Source organism: Euprymna scolopes, chromosome 23 (genome assembly GCF_053919585.1).
Source record: "Euprymna scolopes isolate OS-2025 chromosome 23, ASM5391958v1, whole genome shotgun sequence".
Lineage (NCBI taxonomy): Eukaryota > Metazoa > Mollusca > Cephalopoda > Sepiida > Sepiolidae > Euprymna > Euprymna scolopes.
In genome coordinates, this window is record NC_136504.1 from 56331994 (window position 1) to 56350560 (window position 18567).

Consider the following 18567-nt stretch of genomic DNA (forward strand, 5'->3'; position numbering starts at 1 on the left):
GCAAAACCTATTGATTTGTCGTCAGCAGTCGCAAAACCTATTGACTTGTCGTCAGCAGCCGCAAAACCTATTGACTTGTCCTCAGCAGTCGCAAAACCTATTGATTTGTCGTCAGCAGTTGCAAAACCTATTGATTTGTCGTCAGCAGTCGCAAAACCTGTTGACTTGTCGTCAGCAGTCGCAAAACCTATTGATTTGTCGTCAGCAGTCGCAAAATCTATTGACTTGTCGTCAGCAGTTGCAAAACCTATTGATTTGTCGTCAGCAGTCGCAAAACCTATTGATTTGTCGTCAGCAGTCGCAAAACCTATTGATTTGTCGTCAGCAGTCGCAGAACCTATTGATTTGTCGTCAGCAGTCGCAAAACCTATTGACTTGTCGTCAGCAGTTGCAGAACCTATGGATTTGTCGTCAGCAGTCGCAAAACCTATTGACTTGTCGTCAGCAGTCGCAAAACCTATTGACTTGTCGTCAGCAGTCGCAAAACCTATTGATTTGTCGTCAGCAGTCGCAAAACCTATTGACTTGTCGTCAGCAGTCGCAGAACCTATTGATTTGTCGTCAGCAGTCGCAAAACCTATTGACTTGTCGTCAGCAGTCGCAAAACCTATTGACTTGTCGTCAGCTGTCGCAGAACCTATTGATTTGTCGTCAGCAGTCGCAAAACCTATTGACTTGTCGTCAGCAGTCGCAAAACCTATTGACTTGTCGTCAGCAGTCGCAGAACCTATTGATTTGTCGTCAGCAGTCGCAAAACCTATTGACTTGTCGTCAGCAGTCGCAAAACCTATTGACTTGTCGTCAGCAGTCGCAGAACCTATTGATTTGTCGTCAGCAGTCGCAAAACCTATTGACTTGTCGTCAGCAGTCGCAAAACCTATTGATTTGTCGTCAGCAGTCGCAAAACCTATTGACTTGTCGTCAGCAGTTGCAAAACCTATTGATTTGTCGTCAGCAGTCGCAAAACCTATTGATTTGTCGTCAGCAGTCGCAAAACCTATTGACTTGTCGTCAGCAGTCGCAGAACCTATTGATTTGTCGTCAGCAGTCGCAAAACCTATTGATTTGTCGTCAGCAGTCGCAAAACCTATTGATTTGTCGTCAGCAGTCGCAGAACCTATTGACTTGTCGTCAGCAGTCGCAGAACCTATTGATTTGTCGTCAGCAGTCGCAAAACCTATTGACTTGTCGTCAGCAGTCGCAAAACCTATTGACTTGTCGTCAGCAGTCGCAAAACCTATTGATTTGTCGTCAGCAGTCGCAAAACCTATTGACTTGTCGTCAGCAGTCGCAAAACCTATTGATTTGTCGTCAGCAGTCGCAGAACCTATTGACTGTCTGAAAATCCTTTCCAAACGTCATAAAGCTGGTGTAAAATTCATGACCAATCTTAAAACTAAGTCTAAAAATATATCCACTTTTTTGTTCTTCTTATCTGCCACACGTTGATTACAACCCCATCTTAGTGTTACTTGAAAGGGTTGTCCCTTTCTCATGTAAGTAAGAAGGCTTACTAGATAAGTGAAAATGATATAAGGAAAAGGCTAGAATCGAACCCTGTAGGCAAGTGTTAAAAATAATGGAAATTGGAATGTTAGAAATTACGTCCATTGTTAATTTTATTAGAAATAGCTAAATATTATTCATGTCGGGAAAAGAGTCGATTGTCTATTATTTTAGTAATCTGGATATTAAATATGTCAGTTAAATGAACGCAAATGCGAGTTAAAATATATTGTTTAAAAATAGATTAGAATTAGAATTGAGGATTCTTTTGTTGCCAAAAGTGTGTTTGAACAAACATATGTAAAGCCACGTGAAAATTAGTCACGTTTGAAAACCACACTTGTGACGTCATAAAACAAGGTGATTTTCATACATAGGAATCTAAGGGTTCAAAGTTAGAAGTTCGTTGAAAATCAAGAGTGTACGAACAATTTTAATATATGTAGACTAACTATAAAATAAAATACAAGTAACCCATCAATATTTTTCTTGCAGCTGCATACTGTACTCCAAACTTCTGCAAAAACGGAGGTATATGCCTGATTTTATCAAATGGCGACAAAATCTGCAGGTGTCGGCCAGGGTTCTACGGAACTTATTGTAAATATGGTGAGTTCTTTCTGCTTTTTCATTAAACTTTTAGCTTAAATACGTGTCTGCGTCAGATTTCTCAGAACGTCTTTTTCTTCTACACGTTATCTCGATTGGACTTAATATGCTTCTGCAATAAAAATAATCAATATAAATTTTGTTAGATTAAAAGAAAATTATATATTACATTTAAAAAAGATATCTTTCTCTCTGCATTGTATTTTATTTATTATCAACACACCCACTAGATCTGGTTATTTTTTTTTTATTTACCTATCTCAATACATGTAAAGTTACGTATGCGTATGCGTTTATATTTTGGCATAAACAAGGTTCACTCCGAACTAATAAAGCGGTCATTGTGAATTTTCGAACTCAAAATCTAAACGAACTACACAACCACACAAAAACGAAACACATACACTCATACATACGAGTAAAATAGTTGCAAACATAAATACGTACGTACACATGCGGTAACGCCCACATATTTGTGAGGTATGAAATAGAAAGCCGACAGAGACATTGTTCCTTTAAAGTTGCCCCAAACTAATATTTGTTGTAGTCGGTCGGTCAAATGAGCTCTCCGTTTGTGTTTTATGTTAATTTTTTTTAATATTTTACGCAAAAATAAATATGAATGGGTTTTCAGCGTGTTTTGCGATCACAATATTCACATTATAAAGGGTGGATTATAGAACGAAAACAGCAGCACTTTCGTTGAATTCAAAAGCCTCGTCGCTCATGTTAAAAATAGAGTAATTGGTAATCAAACTCACGGGTAAATCAAAATGCCTTCGCGGGCCAGATACGGCCCGCGGGCGATAGGTCGCCGACCGTTGATCTACGTCATATAATTGATGTTGCTGTAGATTGGCATGGGGTTTCTATACATAAAATTAAGTAGCAGTATATATATATATATATATATATATATATATATATATATATATATTTATATATATATATATATATATGTGTGTGCTTGTTTTAATTTTAATTATATATATATATATATATATATATATATATATATATATATATATATATATATATATATATATATGCATGCTTATTTTAATTTTTGTAGTGGAAATTAATTTTACTTTGCCTGGTACAGATATTATTTTATTTCCACTTTTGGTGAGGAATTTACAATTAATAATAAATGTATAAATGTAAAAACGAAAAATTAATTCATTTTTAAAAAACAATGCGAACAAATGTTTTTTTCAGCATATAACTTAAATGTTTCCGAGACCATAAGCTCAGTTTTAAATTAATAATCGATCAATGCACTTATATATTGTTGAGCTCATCTAAATTTTGTAGTTTCAGTACTATAAAAAAACTCTGTTTCTTTTACACTCGCATTTTATTTTACTATTGATTTGCTTTTAATTAATCCACGTGCTCTTCAGTTTACCCTTTCTTTTTTTTAATATATATTAGCATGGGTGCCCGGCGTTGCCATGGTGTTTGGAGGTGTATGTTGAGCAAAAAAAAAGTCGTTGTAGGAAGGCAGGCTCGAACCTGTACCGCGAAGGAGGAAAAGAGCGGGGAAAAAGTGATGTCTTTGCTGTTACGACGACTGCACAACCGAAAGTGACTTAAGTTTAAATTAAGGCTAGACAATCGAAAAGAGGCAATGACTTTCGAAAATATCGGCGGAAAAGCGACAAAAGTGCCCAGTTGAGGGTGAAGAAGTTAATGTTTTTAGCCAATTTTTCGGTATTTGTCGTCTAAAGTGTCGAGCTTCAAAACGATACTGATCTTGTGAAAATCCGTCCCTCTGTCGAAAGATAGGCAGGCATGTCAACATACATACATACATTTATATATTGGTAGTTAAATTTTAGACCCAACCCGATTAAAATGCTTGCCCTATCTCTGAATACCCTTTATGTAAAATTTCAAATATTTAGACGAGAAATTGTCTGAGTAATTTGGTAGATGCTGCAGAGGTCAATTTTTTTAAAAACTTTTACCCCTACTTAGACCCCTTTAAAAAAAATTGACCTCTGCGGTTATCGCAAAGATTTTCCCAAATCTCAGTACTCTGTATATCAAATTTCGAGTCTGTAGACTTAAAATTGACAGAGTTATTGCGTAGGGAACTGTACACACACACACACACAGATATACATGTTAAGGAACAGTCGCCTGTAAGATAAGTAAGTGAGAGAGGATAGCCGAGAATTCGAACCTGGGAAGCTAGGTTTGGAATTGAGAATTCCGATCATAAGTTAAAATAAATAATACAGATATGTTATTGGAAAAGAATGCGTTGTAAGTAATGTTATTGAAAAAGGAATTGTGTTAATGAAATGAAATTAAAATTGAGGTTATCTAGATCCGAACAATAGAAAATGTTAAACATATTTGTAAAGTGGGTTAAGTGAAAATTAGGTTAAACATGTGAGGAACAATGCATGCTTAGACACGTGAGGCATATCAGGCCACGGGATTGTTGGCCATGCAATGACGTCATGAGTTCTCAATATAGTTAAGCTTGGCAGAGAGAAAAGAGTCAGTCAGGGGAGAGAGACAAGTCAGAGGTCGGACAGGGTTGGACAAACAGAGCTGACATCCGCCTTGGAAGCGAAGGTAGAAGTTGATATAATGTAGAAACTTTGAATTCCTTGATGCGAAGCCATTGACCAGCAACTGTCTTGTGTTATGTCAATCAACAACAAAGGTATTGTGAATTTGTATTATAAGACTTGTGTTCCACTCATCTGTATTTATAAGAACTTGTGTATAAACTCATCTAAGAATGTGTCTCTATCATCTTAGGAATGTGCCTCCCTCTCAGTATCAAGAAATAATGTATGTTCCTTCATGATGATAAAAGACGTAAAATCCTCATCTAAAAAAATATAGGTGTTAAAAAAAGATAATGTTCATACAAACACTCCCAGAACTGTCATACTGTATAAATGTCTATCCCTCAATCTATATATCTATCCCTCTCCCCTCTCTCCTTGTGTATTACATGTACTCGTCTCTTCTTTATATATACCCTGTCTATGTCTCCAATATGAACACACAAACAATGATATATCTGCCGCTCACTAACAGGAACACGCTACAACGAATATATATATAATTCATCCCTTCTAATATAACCCCTATACAACACACAGATACGTTCCCTTTTATATCTTGGTAAAAATCCGTCGCCTCTGTCGAACGTTTTAGGCAGACATGCAAACATACATACACACATACTTAAATTTATATATTGGTAACTAAAAATTTTCGACCGAAACCGATTAAAACGCTTGTCCTATCTCTGAATACCCTTTATGTAAACTTTAAAATGTTTAGACCAGAAATTGTCTAAGTAATTCGGTAGAGACCGCAGAGGTCAAATTTCTTTTAACTTTGACCCCTATTATGACCCCTTAAAATTTATTGTTTTGGGCTCAAATCAAGTTATTAAGTTAGATGCATGTCCAAGGAACTTATACCTAAAATTTCAAGTGTTTAGACCCCAAATTGTCTGAGGAGTGTGGTAGAGTTCTCAAAGGTCAAATCGTTGAACTTCGACCCCTTAATCGCTAAATTTCTGGCCAAAAACCGATCACATTGATTTTCCCAAATCTCAGTAACCCGTATATCAAATTTCGATTATGTAGACTAAAAATTGACAGAGTTATTGCGTAGGGAAATGTACACCGACAGAAAGATACACAGATACACAGACACGTTCATTTTATAGATATACTAGCATTTCAGCGCGGCGTAGCCCGGGAGTTTGGATGTGTATGTTGAGCAAAAAAAAAAAGTGGTAGTAGGAAAGCAGTCTCGAACCCGTACCGCAAAGGAGGAAAAGAACGGGGTAAAACCTAACGTTTATGCTGTTACGACGACCGCCAAACCGAAAGCGACAATTTCAAAATTAAGGCTAGACAATCTAAAGGAGAGGATAACTTTCAAAAATATCGGCGAAAAAAGTGACCCTCCCCCTGTAGAAAAGTGCTTAGCTGAAGGGGAAGATATTAATGTTTTTAGCAAATTTTTCGATATTTGTCGTATGAAAGATCAAACTTTAAAACGATACTGATCTTGGTAAAATCCGTCGCCTCTATAGAAAATTTAAGGCAGACATACAAACATACATGCATACATTTATATATTGGTAACTAAAAATTTTCGACACAAACTGATGAAAAAGCTTGCCAAATCTCTGAATACCCTTTATGTAAAATTTCAAATATTTAGACCAGAAATTGTCTGAGTAATTTGGAAGAGACTGCAGAGGTCAATTTTTTTTAACTTTTACACCTATTATGACCCCTTAAAATTCATTGTTTTGGGCTCAAATCAAGTTATTAAGTTAGATCCATGCCCAAGGAATCTATATCTAAAATTTCAAGTGCGTAGACCCAAAATTGTCGGAGGAGTGTGGTAGAGTTCTCAAAGGTCAAATCGTTGAACTTTGACCACTTAATCGCCAAATCACAGGCCAAAAGCCGATCACATCGATTTTCCCAAATCTCAGTACCCTGTATATCAAATTTCGAGTCTGTAGACTAAACATTGGCAGAGTTATTGCGCAGGGAAATGTACACAGACACACAGATACACAGATACGTTCACTTATATATATATATATATATATATATATATATATATATATATATATATATATATATATGTTGTAATATTTTTTATATAAAACGAGGGTATGATCACTAACTAAAAGTTGGAAGGTTCTACTTATAGACACTGGAAAGAAGAACTGGCCAAGCGAATGGAGCCACGTTCTGCTAGCAACCAAACAGAAACCAGAATTGCCACGTAACAATATTGAATCTTTTCGCATTCAGCACATAGTTTATTTTGTGAAAGTTTGGCAAGGGGGAGGCGTAGATTGAAGCTCAGGCAAGCACTTGCCATGAAAAATAACGATACAGTAGAGACCGGCTAGCAACAACGCCTCTTCTGTGATAAAGAGATGGCAGCGAAGATAAAAAACATCCCATACTAGGCTGCGAAGTCGGTTTTGAACCGTCATGATAGGGTGCTCCGAGCAGCTCCTGTGGCAACACTACTCCAGCGTAGGACGTACTCGGTTCTTATACAGATAGAGAATTGCAGTGAGATATCTACTGGATCAGTAGAACAATCCAAACATTATTCCAGCAACTCTCGCAACAGATTTGCTGTACGTGTTCCATTTCAGATCAGGAGTAAAGGTCAAGCCCAGAATCTTGTCAAACCATGGAACCTTACTAAAATCAGAGCCATTCATTTCAGTTGATGGCGGACGGAGATCAGAGCGTTGATGATGGAAAGATACAAGCTTAGTTTTAGATGAATTAAGATTAACTAGCCACCCTTTCCCCATTGCATGACGTGCTCAAGATCAGAAGAGAGAGAATTAGAGAGTTCTTGGTCATTTACGGCTTTGAAGGGTTGCCTTAGATAGTAGTGTTGTCAGTATAAATGTCTACGAATGATCTAAGAATGTGATTTGGGAAATCATTGATGAAGATCAGGAAGAGAGTTGGGTCCAGAATTGATCCGTGAAGGAAGCCGGCGTTAATACTGTGAGATTCAGATTTCTGTTCATCATCCACTACTCTAATAAACTTATCTTATAAACCTTTTTTCTTGAATACTGGTTGCGTAATATCTGACTTACATTATTGTGTCTTTTCCCAGACTGCCTAAAAAAGCTTGAGAAAAACTTTCTTTTAATTCTGACTTGACACTTTCTATATCTGTTGTGAAAGTTTCCTACTATTTGACAAAGCCACACGAATTCCACAAATGGACTTATTACATCTAATAAAAAAATTGATTGCCTGTATTTCTTGATGCGAACACTTCATTTCTTTGTCGTAACATTAGTGATTAATTCAGCTTCAAAATTTATTTTCGATGCAGTCACTGTTCTGGTTGTTTTGCTTGGTGGGTTAATTTAATTTACTATATGTTAATCTCTTGCAATCACTGCATTAGTCTGCTACTTAGAATTCACATCTGTCCTAATATTGTTTTAAGGATCATCAGTTGTTTACCATGAAACACTGTTTTGAGGATTAAAAACAATACATATATACATTTATATAATGATATTTAAGATAAAATAAATAAATAAACTTATTTTCGATGAAGTCATTTTTCTGGTCGTTTTGCATAGTTGGTTTATTATATTTACTCTATATATGTAAATTTATGATCGATAGTCTGATCCTGAATCTCTAGGTTCAAACCTCGCACGTAAATTTCGTAATGTTTTTATTTTCGGTAGCTGGAAAGAAGTTTATATAAAATGATTCTATAAAAAAAAAAACAGTAGGTTCTCTCTTTTTTAAAAAAAATTCTTCATCTTTTTCTTCTAGGGGATGGGACATCCAACTAGATGTCTAACATTTACCCCTATTTTAGTGAGTCCAACCAAGAGATCTTTTTAGGATTCTAGCTGTCCCTTTCAGTGCAACTGTTTGTTGCACTTGCACTTGGTTTACCGGGTATACTTGCTAAGTACTTTTTAAAGTAATTTTTCATAAGCCCAGTTGCTCCTATGATGATTGGTATAATTGAAACCTCTGTTAATTTCCAATTTCGTTTCATATCATACATAAGTCCTTGATGCTTTTTTTTATATTTTCCTTCTCAGCTCTGTTAAGCATTGTATCATTGGGAACACTGACGTCTGTGATGGTCGCTTTTTTTATTCGCTCTGTAGTGCAATGTAGAATGACAGGTATTTTGTACTAAGTTACTGCATGGAGGCATGTGAAGCTTCCTCCCGGGCGATTTCACGGATTTGGATGACAATAAAAATATAAGTGTGTGAAATATTCGTTGATCATCATTCAATCCCGGGCAACGTCGGGTCTCCCTGTTAGTGTAAAATAAATATGACTTACATAGATACAGTGAACTATTCTGGTAAGAATTCTGTTACTGGAATTCTGAAAGGTTAGCTGTCTCGAGTCAACTCTCCAAAATGATGACAAGGCTTATTTTTTTCGAATAACATGTATGCGTATAACATGGCGTTTTTATTGCATTAATGAATTTTTCATGTTCTCACTGTTTAGTATAACTACGAGTAGAATACTTGAATATGGTGTAAATGGAAATTACTCGGTAATTTCCCAACCGACAAGATTATGGTTTTCTTTTAATTAAATATCAACAAACATAGAAGAGTAAAAAAAAAACATCAAAACCAGTACATTTTTGTATGTTAAGGCACTATGAAGTAAAAATATGAGGGAGGACGAATATACTAAGTTTTTTTTACCTTTGTAATGAGTAATATTTTCCATTTCAGGAAAACCAAAGTATGATAGATGTACTAATGATTGGGATTGTCCAGGTTAGTAAAACTTTGGCATTGTATATGTTTTTTTTTAAATAAAGATTAGAAATGGATATTAGCTCAAGTTTAAATTTACGTCAACTTTCTTGGATGGGCTAGAATGGGGGAATCCGAAGTCGACTGCACACATAATTAATGTTAGGCATGAACAACTTTTAAACTGCCATGACAGCTCCGATTGCCTTGGCGTCCAAGTGAGGAAAGCGATGTATCTCGTTCTCGATTTTCTGCCTAAGGTGGAAACAATCTTTTCTATTTCCAGACAATAAAGTGCGTCCTCCGTTTGCTAGTAAAGTTTAAGAGCAGATTACTTGAGTAGAACCTTACGGCATTCAATCCTAATAATTATGAGTCAATACATCTATTTCATTTGCTGAAATAAATGGATCTCATTCCGCGTTCAAATACCGGCCAGATCTCGCATTGAAGAGTGCTCTTAGTGCAACGTTAAAAATGTAACAAAAATCTGAAAATTGTTAAAGACAAAAGCAGTTCTAAAAAATATCAATTATGTAAGTAGAAAAAATAACAGTCCAAAAATGTCAATTATGTAATTAACAATAATAACAGTTTAAAAATGTCAATTATGCAAGAAGCAATAACAGTTCAAAAAATGGCATTCATACAATTAAGATTTAATAACAGTTAAAAAATGTCAATTATGTAAGTAGCAATAGTGACAGTTCAAAAAATGTCAATTATGCAAGTAGCAATAATAACGGTTCAAAATTGTAAATCATAGAAGTAGCAATATTAGCGGTTCAAAACATGTCTATTATGTAAATAGCAACAACGACAGTTAATAAATGTGAATTATGTTAGCAGAGATGATTAGTTTTAAAAAATGTCAATTATGTAAGTAGCAATAATAACACTACAAAAATGTCAATTATGTAAGTAGTAACAATTACAATCTAAAAAAATGTCAATATGTAAATAGCAATAATAACAGTTCAAAAATGTCAATTATGTAAGTAGCAACAATTACAATCTAAAAAATGTCAATATGTAAATAGCAATAATAACAGTTCAAAAATGTCAATTATGTAAGTAGCAATAATTACAATGTAAAAAGATTCAATTATGTAAATAGCAATAATAACAGTTCAAAAATGTCAATTATGTAAATAGCAACAATTACAATCTAAAACATGTCAATATGTAAATAGCAATAATAACAGTTCAAAAATGTCAATTATGTAAGTAGCAATAATTACAATGTAAAAAGATTCAATTATGTAAATAGCAATAATAACAGTTCAAAAATGTCAATTATGTACGTAGCAACAATTACAATCTAAAACATGTCAATATGTAAATAGCAATAATAACAGTTCAAAAATGTCAATCATGTAAATACGACAATTACAAGCCAAAAAAATTCAATTATGTAAATAAATAACAACAATAGCAGTTCGAAAATGTCAATTATGTAAAAATTCAAAATATATCAAACATATTTTAAACATTTCAAGAAATGTCAATTATGTAAATAACAACAATAACAAGTTTCAAACTAACCAATTATTTTCGAACTGTTGTTGCTGCATATTATATGCAGCAACAACATTTCGAAAACTATTAATTATATAAATTGAAATAACACTAGTCAAAAACATCCATTATATAAATAACTACAACGGGTAAAACATGTAAAATATATTAATAACATCAACACCAGTCTGAAACACGTGAATAATATACATCGCAGCTACAACAGTCCGAAACATTCCAATATTGTAAATAGAGAAAGCAGAAGTCTGAAATCCAAGAGTCAAATAAAAACAGAACTTAATAAATAGACACCCGAATTAATTTGCAATTGAGATAATGTATATATTTTTTTAAGCCAATCATGTCTCTCTCCTCCTGATCTCATTTTAAAAAAATGTGAAAAAATCTACAAAAGCAGGTTTCCTCTTTTACACATTTTTCCGCCTGTCTGAACAGACACAATTTGATACGTCATCGACTCATGCTAAATATTTTTCCTTTCAATTAGACGGAATGCATTGCTGTAAAAGACGCTGTAAAAATTCAGTTACCATATTATGTAAGGTATGTATCGAACGTTTGACCGCTCTATAGCAATATGTCTTGTGATAGAAGGTAAGAAGCGAGGCAAGAGAGATTGGTTGGTTGATCAAGATCACTTGTTAGGAGAGATCATATATTGCAAATATTTCGAGTTTAAATCTTTAATAATTACTTGTTTGGTCTACAGCATTTCAACATGATTATGTGATGCTGAATTCAGTCATTTCAACAAAAGGTTTTATACTATAAATTGTTATTAATAATGTTGGAATTAATTAATCATTCCTGATATACGTATAATAATGGATGTAGTTTAATGTCATAGCTATAACTCACTCTAGTTATCCCAAAGATGGGACCCTAACAGGTACTACACTCTGATCAAGATGGACATTAGAGTAATGGCAGCTAAGAGGTTACATCACGCTCCCTAAATTTTCTAAGCTCTGGTCTTACTATCGAATGCAAAAAAGTAGGAACCCTATACCCTACCAGAAAATTATTCATACCAGGAAGCATACATATCTTTAGAAAAACATATTCCTCCCAGGCATGAAGTATAGTTGCCATCTACTACTTGTATTTCAGTCTTAGACAGGGTCCAAAAATAATGGCAAATCTAATAAGTCTTGCACTAACCACCAAGATCCAAGCTCTGTCCTATTACCGAAATGTTGCATTCCTATGTATGTTTTGCAAGTACTTTAAGAAGAACTCGTTGCACTTATTCCCCCTCGGCGTAAATACGCCCGACTAACCCGACAAACAGAAAAAATCTATCCCTTGCCTGATAAGGTCTCTAGATGCTGAAAAACCTTCTACTCTAATAGTTACTTCTCTCGGAATGCTTTGGAATTTTCCCTGTTAGCTGCTCTCGTGGTTGTACTAAACTGCAAAAGATTAAATACTATGCGAAGAGACATCTCACTTCTCAACTCTCTACAGTCCCCTGTGAGACACGATCTGAAACAGTAGCCCCTTACATTTCAAGCGGCAATATGCCTTGTTTGGGATGAAAAGAATTTTTAAAAGTTTCATAACATACTCAGAAATTATCCCATTTTCACCGTAGATGAAACCATGATATGTGTCAGGTTGTTGCAAAAGTTTTTGCCAGTTTGTATAAGTGATATTTTAAACCATCGTAATTTCACCTATGCATATTGTTATTACGTTACCATATCACTGTTATTAATTTCATCTTTTTCTTTCAGATTATTATTGTATCGTTCATATTGTTTTACAATATTCTCAACTATATTGGATTTTCTTTAGTAAACAGAAAGGGAGTCATCTTCCATCATGATAATGCTCATCATCACACAGCACTATTGACCGAAGATCTAATAGGAGCATTTGGTTGAGTAGTCTTGCTCCATTCTGCATATACCCCTGAACTAGATCCCTCGGCATAATCACGTTGACACACCGGTTCCCGCTGGATTACCAAAGTTAAGCAACGTGTAACCTGGTCAGAACTAAATGGGTGACTATTTAGAACTTCCAGGTGCTGTATGTGCTCTCCGCTTATCTCGGCATTGTTTCCTGTCGTTCTGGACTTTTTCTTGCCATTGGACTCAGACAGAGCCGATTCAGGAGAGGTGTGGTTGTGATTGCGCAACCCTTGCCTCACAATTACACATGCATCTGCCCCTACAAGGGGTATCCTGTGTCTTTCGAGACTGAACGGAGGCATCGATAGATCCCTCAGAGGATCGCTTATTTTGTGTCAAATGTTGAACAAAGATGGCGGTAGTAAATCAAATCTGCAAAGAATCAATGCATTCACGATCTCAAGTGTTAAGTAATTCTTTAGAAAAAAAGATGGTGGCATTAGATCTACGAAGGATCAATGCAGTCACGATCAGCAGTGGTTCAATCGTTCGAGATGGAGGTTGACAACGAACTGACTTGAATCCAAAATTCGATATTTTTATAATGAGGTCAGAGGCTTCTCATTGGTTGATTATCATAACCATAGTTATAAATAAGATCGTCCATAGCATTGGGGCTATACTCTCATTAGTAGTCAAAAACATTTTAACATTTTGAGGATTACAAAACCATTTAGATGGCTTTAGGTGAAAATCACGAGACAGAGAATGAACGAATTAGATTAATATTTCGCATCATTTTACAAGTAAGACATTTATAAGCTCGTTGACAGATGGAATGGAGTTATAGAGAGCAAAGGTCGTTATTTTTATGGCAAGGATTTTCAAAAACTCAGTTTTTAATTTTACAAAATTAATTTTTCAATCGGCAAAAATCTTTTGCACCAAGCTGTTATACATCACAGCATATGCTAACAATAAAATAAACAACGTTGCTAGATTTTTGCTAATTTATTTTAAAAAAAACATTAAAAATTCCATTAGTAAATAAAACGAAATTAGTTGTGAATTGCGTAATATTGAAAGAGCTGCATTAAAAACATAAAGTTTTTGTTTTAAATATTTTTCGCTTTTTATTAGTCTATAAAATTATAGTGAAAATGAAAAACGAAAATGTCTGATTTAAAAATAACACTAGACTTTTTTCCTTTGTTTTCGTCCAGAAAAAATATATGAGAATATTTTTCATCATTACAAAATGACAATCATTTTCTTCTACTGCGAAAACATGAATCTCTTCCTGTACAAAAGTCAAATAAGTCCTAAGATTCGGTTTCTTTTGTTTTTATCTCTGCTCTGTTGTTACTTTTATGTTAGGTACTCGACTGAGCTCCAATCTATGGTCCCTTCCTATAAAACGTTCGTAACAAATATTCGCCTAACTGTAACAAACGCCAAATACTTCCCCCATTTCTCTATATGCGTCTAAAACTAAACGAAAATTCCATAAACACAGTTTCTTTCCTAGAACTGTCCGTCTTTGGAACGCAATACCGTATGTCTGCTTCCCGACTAACTATACCATAGTCGTTTTAAAATCTAATTTGAATAAATTCCTACGGAGTCGCCATCTTAGATACTCTAGCCCTAGCCAAGATCCACCATAACTTATTTTGTTGCTTCACCATCTACCTAACACTTTATCCTTATCCTTGAGTAGCCTCGTTGCGTTGATAAGTGTTGACCGGCCAAAACAAAATAAAAAAAAATACATAAAACAGCGACTGATTTATTATGTCAAAATTATTTAATTTAATACGTAGTTGTGATGGACATTAGAATTTACTTAAACCTCTCAAGTTAGTAACACAAAAAATGTACAAGTAATCCAAAATAAACAATCATAGCGACGAACCGAGCGGCTCCTGCACAAGTTTTATCAAGTCTTACGATTTTTATAATATTCTCAGGATTTTCTACTGCAGTTTAATTATGTACTCAGGAGTTAATCAGCAGTTAGTGGTGAGCGGTGCTGTCTTCTATCTAGATAACCAAACCAAGAAAATACAGGTTATTTGGTAATTTATTAGATGCTCCTAATCTATAACCTGGGAAAATTGAAATATTGCCATTGTAAATCTTTGGCGTGTTTATAGTTACCATTACACTCCAAATAATCTACCAAATAAGAAGAATTACGATTCTGATTTTTTTTATATGAAAGTTGATTATTCGTATTTTTTGGATTCACAGGAGTGCTGTTCTAATCTTCAGTGTTATTTGCACAATATTTCTGTCAATGTAACCTTCGGCCTTCTATATTGGTTTCTTGTGGAACTCAGGAATCTTTAAATTGGACACGGGTATCTTTCTATTGAACTCAGGAATCTGTCTATTGAACACGGGGATCTTTCTATTGAACACGGGGATCTTTCTATTGAACACGGGGATCTTTCTATTGAACTCAGGAATCTTTCTATTGAACACGGGGATCTTTCTATTGAACACGGGGATCTTTCTATTGAACCCAGGAATCTTTCTATTGAACCCAGGAATCTTTCTATTGAACACGGGGATCTTTCTATTGAACACGGGGATCTTTCTATTGAACACGGGGATCTTTCTATTGAACCCAGGAATCTTTCTATTGAACCCAGGAATCTTTCTATTGAACACGGGGATCTTTCTATTGAACACGGGGATCTTTCTATTGAACACGGGGATCTTTCTATTGAACCCAGGAATCTTTCTATTGAACCCAGGAATCTTTCTATTGAACACGGGGATCTTTCTATTGAACACGGGGATCTTTCTATTGAACACGGGGATCTTTCTATTGAACCCAGGAATCTTTCTATTGAACCCAGGAATCTTTCTATTGAACACGGGGATCTTTCTATTGAACACGGGGATCTTTCTATTGAACACGGGGATCTTTCTATTGAACCCAGGAATCTTTCTATTGAACACAGGGATCTTTCTATTGAACACGGGGATCTTTCTATTGAACACGGGGATCTTTCTATTGAACACGGGGATCTTTCTATTGAACCCAGGAATCTTTCTATTGAACACGGGGATCTTTCTATTGAACTCAGGAATCTTTCTATTGAACACGGGGATCTTTCTATTGGAGACGGGGATCTTTCTATTGAACCCAGGAATCTTTCTATTGAACCCAGGAATCTTTCTATTGAACACGGGGATCTTTCTATTGAACACGGGAATCTTTCTATTGAACACGGGGATCTTTCTATTGAACCCAGGAATCTTTCTATTGAACCCAGGAATCTTTCTATTGAACACGGAGATCTTTCTATTGAACACGGGGATCTTTCTATTGAACACGGGGATCTTTCTATTGAACCCAGGAATCTTTCTATTGAACCCAGGAATCTTTCTATTGAACACGGGGATCTTTCTATTGAACACGAGGATCTTTCTATTGTACACGGGGATCTTTCTATTGAACACGGGGATCTTTCTATTGAACACGGGGATCTTTCTATTGAACCCAGGAATCTTCCTATTGAACACGGGGATCTTTCTATTGAACACGGGGATCTTTCTATTGAACTCGGGAATCTTTCTATTGAACCCAGGAATCTTTCTATTGAACACGGGGATCTTTCTATTGAACACGGGGATCTTTCTATTGAACACGGGGATCTTTCTATTTAACTCAGGAATCTTTCCATTGAACACGGGGATCTTTCTATTGAACACGGAGATCTTTCTATTTAACTCAGGAATCTTTCTATTGAACTCAGGAATCCTTCTATTGAACATGGGGATCTTTCTATTGAACCCAGGAATCTTTCTATTGAACACGGGGATCTTTCTATTGAACACGGAGATCTTTATATTTAACTCAGGAATTTTTCTATTGAACTCAGGAATCTTTCTATTGAACACGGGGATCTTTCTATTGAACACGGGGATCTTTCTATTGAACACGGGGATCTTTCTATTGAACTCAGGAATCTTTCTATTGAACACGGGGATCTTTCTATTTAACTCAGGAATATTTCTATTGAACACGGGGATCTTTCTATTGAACACGGGGATCTTTCTATTGAACACGGGGATCTTTCTATTGAACTCAGAAATCTTTCTATTGAACACGGGGATCTTTCTATTGAACACGGGGATCTTTCTATTGAACTCAGAAATCTTTCTATTGAACACGGGGATCTTTCTATTGAACTCAGGAATATTTCTATTGAACACGGGGATCTTTCTATTGAACTCAGGAATCTTTCTATTGAACACGGGGATCTTTCTATTGAACTCGGGAATCTTTCTATTGAACACGGAAATATTTCTATTGAACACGGGGATCTTTCTATTGAACACGGGGATCTTTCTATTGAACACGGGGATCTTTCTATTGAACACGGGGATCTTTCTATTGAACTCAGGAATCTTTCTATTGAACACGGGGATCTTTCTATTGAACTCACGAATCTGTCTATTGAACACGGGGATCTTTCTATTGAACACGAGTATCTTTCTATTGAACACGGGGATCTTTCTATTTAACTCAGGAATCTTTCTATTGAACACGGGGATCTTTCTATTGAACACGGGGATCTTTCTATTGAACTCAGGAATCTTTCTATTGAACATGGGGATCTTTCTATTGAACTCGGGAATCTTTCTATTGAACACGGAGATCTTTATATTTAACTCAGGAATCTTTCTATTGAACTCAGGAATCTTTCTATTGAACACGGGGATCTTTCTATTGAACACGGGGATCTTTCTATTGAACACGGGGATCTTTCTATTGAACTCAGGAATCTTTCTATTGAACACGGGGATCTTTCTATTTAACTCAGGAATCTTTCTATTGAACACGGGGATCTTTCTATTGAACACGGGGATCTTTCTATTGAACACGGGGATCTTTCTATTGAACTCAGGAATCTTTCTATTGAACACGGGGATCTTTCTATTTAACTCAGGAATATTTCTATTGAACACGGGGATCTTTCTATTGAACACGGGGATCTTTCTATTGAACTCAGAAATCTTTCTATTGAACACGGGGATCTTTCTATTGAACACGGGGATCTTTCTATTGAACCCAGGAATCTTTCTATTGAACCCAGGAATCCTTCTATTGAACACGGGGATCTTTCTATTGAACACGGGGATCTTTCTATTGAACACGGGGATCTTTCTATTGAACCCAGGAATCTTTCTATTGAACCCAGGAATCTTTCTATTGAACACGGGGATCTTTCTATTGAACACGGGGATCTTTCTATTGAACACGGGGATCTTTCTATTGAACCCAGGAATCTTTCTATTGAACCCAGGAATCTTTCTATTGAACACGGGGATCTTTCTATTGAACACGGGGATCTTTCTATTGAACACGGGGATCTTTCTATTGAACTCAGGAATCTTTCTATTGAACACGGGGATCTTTCTATTGAACACGGGGATCTTTCTATTGAACACGGGGATCTTTCTATTGAACACGGGGATCTTTCTATTTAACTCAGGAATCTTTCTATTGAACACGGGGATCTTTCTATTGAACACGGGGATCTTTCTATTTAACTCAGGAATCTTTCTATTTAACTCAGAAATCTTTCTATTGAACACGGGGATCTTTCTATTGAACACGGCGATCTTTCTATTGAACTCAGGAATCTTTCTATTGAACATGGGGATCTTTCTATTGAACTCGGGAATCTTTCTATTGAACCCAGGAATCTTTCTACTTTACTCAGGAATCTTTCT

At 35.5% G+C, this 18567-nt stretch overlaps 1 protein-coding gene across 1 annotated transcript in view; it reads left to right on the forward strand.

Annotated features, from left to right (window-relative positions):
• The window catches only part of LOC145245616 (uncharacterized), a 125553-nt gene that overhangs the window by 74850 nt on the left and 32136 nt on the right, over nucleotides 1-18567 (forward strand). Inside the window, exons 11-13 of the mRNA XM_080107184.1 lie at nucleotides 2002-2115; nucleotides 9395-9439; nucleotides 11445-11495. Coding sequence (XP_079963310.1) covers nucleotides 2002-2115; nucleotides 9395-9439; nucleotides 11445-11495 — 210 coding nt within the window. The remainder of the gene's footprint in view (nucleotides 1-2001; nucleotides 2116-9394; nucleotides 9440-11444; nucleotides 11496-18567) is intronic.